General features: G+C 41.5%; 1 protein-coding gene across 1 annotated transcript in view; it reads left to right on the forward strand.

Moving 5' to 3' along the window:
* The window catches only part of LOC311522967 (cytosolic phospholipase A2 zeta-like), a 43,146-nt gene extending 40,408 nt beyond the window's left edge, over positions 1 to 2,738 (forward strand). The window contains exons 19-20 of the mRNA XM_084632592.1: positions 556 to 742; positions 1,958 to 2,738. Of these exons, the coding sequence (XP_084488718.1) occupies positions 556 to 742; positions 1,958 to 2,178 (408 nt within the window). The 3' untranslated portion in view covers positions 2,179 to 2,738. The remainder of the gene's footprint in view (positions 1 to 555; positions 743 to 1,957) is intronic.
* The last annotated feature ends 3,262 nt before the right edge of the window (positions 2,739 to 6,000 follow it).

The following is a 6,000-nucleotide window of genomic DNA, read 5'->3' on the forward strand; positions in this document are numbered from 1 at the left end:
TGACCCACCTTGATTATCGTGCACATTGTGGGGAGAGTGGTCGCTTTAGATAAGCTATTACCAGCAGGAGAGTGGGGTGGGAGGAGGTATTGTTTCATGGTCTCTGTGTATATAATGTCTTCTGCAGTTTCCACAGTATGCATCCGATGAAGTGAGCTGTAGCTCACGAAAGCTTATGCTCAAATAAATTGGTTAGTCTCTAAGGTGCCACAAGTACTCCTTTTCTTTTTGCGAATACAGACTAATACGGCTGTTACTCTGAAACCTGTGAGGTAACTTATCCCCATTTTACAGATGAGGAAACCGAGGCAGAGAGGTTAAATGACTTGCTCAAGGTCAGAGAGGAAGCTAATGGAAAAGTTCCCAGACTTGTGATTTAGAACATGCTGCCTTTACTTTATAAAATATTTGCTACATAACATACATTAATTATGAACATTGAATAGTTTATAGTAGTGCCATAAATGTAATCGTTAAAAGGAAAATATTCTCTATTTTTCTGTTTTCACTGGGTAAAACAGGACCGAACGTTTGACTTTTGTTCTGTGACCACAGGTTTTACAGTTGACTCAGAAATACTGTGAAGAACAGGAAATCCCCTTTCCACAAATCATCTTGAGTGAGGAAGATGAGAAGAAGCCAAAAGAATGTTACATGTTTGTGGATGATGAGAACCCAAAAGCTCCCATCGTGCTTCACTTCCCACTGGTGAATGATACGTTCCGAAAATACAAAGCACCAGGTAAGGGAATGTGCATTAAGATCCTATGATTAAGGTATTCAGGTCTGATTAGCCAGATAGAATGCGGGACTGGCTGAACTTTCCTAACCATAAAATGTATGCAGTTATAGCTGTGCTGATCCTAGGATATGAGAGAAACAAGGTGGGTGAGGTAATATCTTTTATTGGACCCATTTCTGTTGGTGAGAGGCAAGCTTTTGAGTTTATCACAGAGCTCTTCCTCAGGTCTGGGACCTGACCTGAAGAATAAAGGATAAAAAATATGACCAATAAGAGATACTACCTCACCCACCTTGTTTCTCTAACCATAAAATATCACAGCTTTCCCTCACCTAGTTTCCCTGTAAGCTATTGAGCTCTATTACTTTTTTTACAGAAAGCGCAACAGAAGTGTTTCATTTTGGTGAGGGCAGTAACAGGGCTGTCCCAAAAGCTATTTAAAGTGTAGGGGAATCTAAATCGACAATTGATTTGCTCCTTTATGAACCCCTTCCTTACCAAGTAGTTCTGCCATATATAATGGCTAGATGTAGATGTGAACTAATATTTCTGAGGGTTTATCCTGAGGATGTGATGGTCACTGTATTTGCATTATAAAGAGGTCTGAAATCAGTCAGTCAGCATTGCCTCAAGTGTTATGATTTATGAATTCCCAACCATTTTTCCACCTCAGAACCTGAAACACCTTTTTACTCATAGAACCCCATTTTAAAATCAAGTTTAGTTACAATAGAAGGTGTGGGGGCCTTTTCTATATTATGGTAACATGTTAAAGCCCAAGTGGCCCTGTCTACATTAGGATGTTAAAAACACATTTTAAAAACACACCTGTTATCCTAATGTGGGCGGCCCCTTCCAGGAAGAATTAACTTTGTTACCTTGGAGTCAGGTTAGTATTTCTCACCTCAGAATTATAGCTTAATCCTGTAGTGTGCCATGCTGTGATCTATTGCAACGAAACAATTTTTTTCTCTTTAATCTGTGTTTTTGGAGGGTGGTGGAAGTATGAAGTGGAGACGGTATTTTGGCTCAAAGTTTGAAAGCTAAAGTATTGTGACCCTGCTCTGTGGTGCTGAAATCTCTTCTCATGCAATTTCTGACCAGGAGAGTGACCAAAAGTCAACAACACCTGCTTAGTTGATCTGTGACCTTCATTGATGATTCAATTAAAGGATTCTAGTAAGACTTTCACAGTTTATTTTTCTCTGGTTGTAGGAGTAGAACGTGAGTCAGAAGACGAGAAATCCTTTGGTGACTTTGTCATTGATGGAAAAGACTCTCCTTACCGCACGCTAAATTTCAGCTTTGAGCCCTATGACTTTGATAGGCTGGTGGAAGTGAACTGCTACAATGTTCTGAACAACAAGGACATACTCCTAAAGGCCCTAAATTTGGCTCTGAGCAGGAGGAAGCTGAAGAAGGGCAATGGGCAATGAGAACCTTCTTGGCATAGGACATGGATGGACTGCAATGCACCAAAGGCATATGGTTCAAGTAGTACTCCTGGGGGAATTCTGTACCACTGTGCATGCATAATTAATAAGCCACACATTTTTAATTTTTTTGCCCAGAAAAAAGCTTCTGCCAGAAAGTTGCTGCAGTTCTGCCTTTTGCTCACCAAGAGTGCTGTGGTGATAGGACACAGCAGCAGCTCCCGGTCACCTAGGAAAGAGAGAGCGCCTGCAGAACCTTCTTCACAGCACCTGTTGGGCCAGGTCAGGAAACAGGGCTATGGGGAGATAGACAGCGTGGGGCTGCTAGGGGTCAGACAGGGGCTTGTAAGGGCTAGTGGGGAAGGACAGACTGGGGCAGAGGGTGAATGGGCGTACAGGCGCAGGGCCACAGTGGGGAGGGAGGTGGCTCAGTTTGGGGGTACAGACACACTTGGGAATGGGGGAAGGGTTGCCAGAGTTCCTTTTAAAATCTGCTACTGTAATACTTCAAGTGTTGATTTTGACCAATAAAACCCTAGATGGCTTAGTCCTAGCAACTTCAAGATGGTCTCTCTCCTTGTGTGATACCAGACCAAGAGCTCTAACTGCTTTCTAATGTAATTGGGAAGGCACTGGGAGTTCTCAGGAAAGGATCTTTGACTATGGAAATTACTTCCTTCTGCTGCTGCAACTTGGCTCACCAGAGGCTGGAATTGGTGATCTTCAGATACTGCAAGAACTCATCTGTTTGTTTTCCTCAGACTTTTCCTGGGGAGGAGGAAGGGAGGCTATTTTTCTATGAATGTGGGTAGATTTAGGGAGGTCTATTTTGTTTTAAGATATTTGGGTCAAGGCCTTGTTTAGGGTTTTATTTTGTTAGTGTGTGCATTAGAGGAATAGTGTAATGCAGCTAGTGCTTGAGATAGGTGCAACGACTAAATGTGAACAAATAAAATGAATGTGAAGTGGTGCTGTTATATTGTGGGGTGGAATTACCTCACTTTACAGAGAGGGTTTTTAAGAATAGGAAACTAATCTTCAGGGCACATCCAATCAAAACTAAGTTTTTGGGGAATAACAACTATTCACATGTATGGTATTTACTTTGAACTGAATGTATTGATTGTGTATTTGAACTGTCATGACAGAAGTTTGATGTCCCCGTTCAAAGCAGACCCTAGCGTAGTAGTAAATTTTCAAGAATGGTTTGCTACTTCATTTCTATAAAGAAAAGGATATTTTCCATATTTCCTTTTTAATTAAACAAAAAGAATTTTGCTAACATGCTGCTTTTTAGGCCACAAGGCTAAAGTGGAGGGTTTTTCCTTTATTGATTGATGCTTGTTCAACTTAAGGATAGTTCGTTCTCCTCCAGTTTAAGTGCCTTCTGGTCAAAGGTAAGTAGTAACAGTAAATAGAATAAGACCTAGCTCTTTTCGTCCGTAGATCTCAAAGCCCTTTACGAAGAAGGGTCGTATCATTATCCCCATTTTACAGATAGGGAAATGGAGGCACAAAGGAGAAGTGACTTGCCCAAAATCATCCAGAAGGCCAGTAACAGAATGAAGAGTAGAAGCCGGGTCTTCTGAGTCTCAGTCCAGTGCTCTATCCACTAGGGAATGCTGCTCAAATATAATATAATTATAAAAATATAATCAATCTTCACTCCTGGGGTCTTGCTTTTTATAATTCAGTGTACTAAATAATTGCAGTTCTGAGCTGTTAAACTTCCTTCGTACCAGGCTACATCCTCGCCTCAGCTGGAGAAAAGGACATAAGAGTTATGATGAGAATCACCAATTCAGTGCTACCTGTTTTCATTATTTTCAATGCAGACTGGCTGTTTTCTTTGCAGGATTGGGAAGTCTGTCACCTTTTTTATCACCAGTAACTTCAGAAGATTAATTTTATTATTGTTTTCTACATACGTTTATAAATATTCTTGACTGGGCTCTGAGACAGCCTTACATCCAGGTTAGGCCTTGTGATGTTTGGCACAGGGGAGGCAGGATACTTCCCTCTCCAAACTGGACTTTTCTTCTTTTGTGAATGTTAAATAAACCAGTGTCTGTTTCTTGCAGTTTTCCCTTTCTCCCAGCAGGTGCTCAGGTACCATGGTGAGGGGGATATATATATAACCCTAGACTGATGTAAATGGGAATGCAACGAGTACTCTCCTCAAAGCTAGGTCTCCCCAGGCTTCCTAAAACTTCACACCCCCACTTTCTGCTCCTTAAGCTCTCCCAGAGCAGCAGGGCTTCATGTCTGAAGTAAGGGTCCTTTATGCTCCCGTTGATCAGTAAATTAGCGCACAAGCACTTCATGGAGGACTCCACTTCATCACATTTTTGTAGGAAGATAAATTCCTTCTCTGCAGACCCACAATGCAACATACACTGATATGCTGTCTTGTCTCTTTAAAAGGCTTTCTATTCTACAGGAAGAGCGACCCTGGAACTTGGTTATTCAGTAGAATTCACTCTGCAGGGCAGGAGAGATTTTAAAGGGCTAGCTGTACTGTGTACAATTTTCGATCTTTGTAGGTTGTCTCTGGGGGACGAGAAATCAGTGATGCAGTGTCTGGGTATGTTCTAAGTGTAACTTTTACTTACACCAGCATCTCAGTTCCAGCAGGTGAAATCAGTCACAAAGAGCATTCAAGCAATCTCTTCTCTCAGGAATCCCAGCTCAGTTCCCAGAGAGCAATTATGCTAGAAGAATTGACTATACAGAAAGGAAGAGAGCGAACGCTGCTGCTCACACGGCTCCCTCTACCCAGAACCTTGCATAACCCAGACTAAATGTACAGCCAATACCAAATATTTGCTCACATGCTAAGTAAGAGAACCTGAAAGACTCTAATAGTGTCACCTGATGACACCCCCCCCCCATAACCATAACAAACCTGCAGTCCTTGATGGTTCTCACTATCCCTAAAAGATTACTTTATTTTAGTAAGGCTTTTGATGTAGTCCCACATGACATCCTTGTAAGAAAAACTAGGAAAATGTGGTTTAGATGAAATTACTATAATGTGGGTGCACAACTGGTTGAAAGAGTATACTTAAAGAGTAGCTATCAATGGTTTGCTCTCAAACTGGGAGGGTGTATCTAGAAGGGTCCCGCGGGGTCAGTCCTGGGTCCATCACTAATAAATATTTTCATTAATGACTTGAATAATGGAGTGGAGAGTATGCTTATAAAATTTGCAGATGACACCAAGCCAGAAGAGGTAGCAAGCACTTTGGAGGGGACAGCATTAGAAGTCGTCAGGACCATGGCAATTTGGAGAATTGGTCTGAATTCAACATGCTGAAATTCAATGGAGCCAAGTGCAAATTACTATACTTAGGAAGGAAAAAGCAAATGAACAGCTACAAAGTGGGGAATAACTGGCTAGGTAATAGCATTGCTGAAAAGGATCTGGGTGTTATAGTGGATCACAAATTTGAATGTGAGTCAACAATGTGATGCAGCTGCAAAAAAGGCTAATATCATTCTTGGGTGTGTTAACAGGAGTATTGTATAGGAGATATTGAAGATAATTATCCTGCTATACTCAGAACTGGTGAGGCCTCAGCTGGAGTACAGTGTCTGATTCTGGGCTCCACACTTTAGGAAAGATGGGGACAAATTAGAGACACTCAAGAGGAGAGCACCAAAAATGATGAAAGGGTTAAAAAACCTGGGCCTGTTTAGTCTTGAGAAAAGAAGACGGGGGGGACCTGATAAATCTTAAATATGTGACGGGCTGTTATAAAGAGGACAGGGATCAATTGTTCTCCATGCCCACTGAAGGTAGGACAAGAAGCAATGGCTTAATCT

Source organism: Lepidochelys olivacea (genome assembly GCF_965140295.1).
Source record: "Lepidochelys olivacea isolate rLepOli2 genome assembly, chromosome: 6".
In the NCBI taxonomy this organism is placed as follows: Eukaryota; Metazoa; Chordata; order Testudines; family Cheloniidae; genus Lepidochelys; species Lepidochelys olivacea.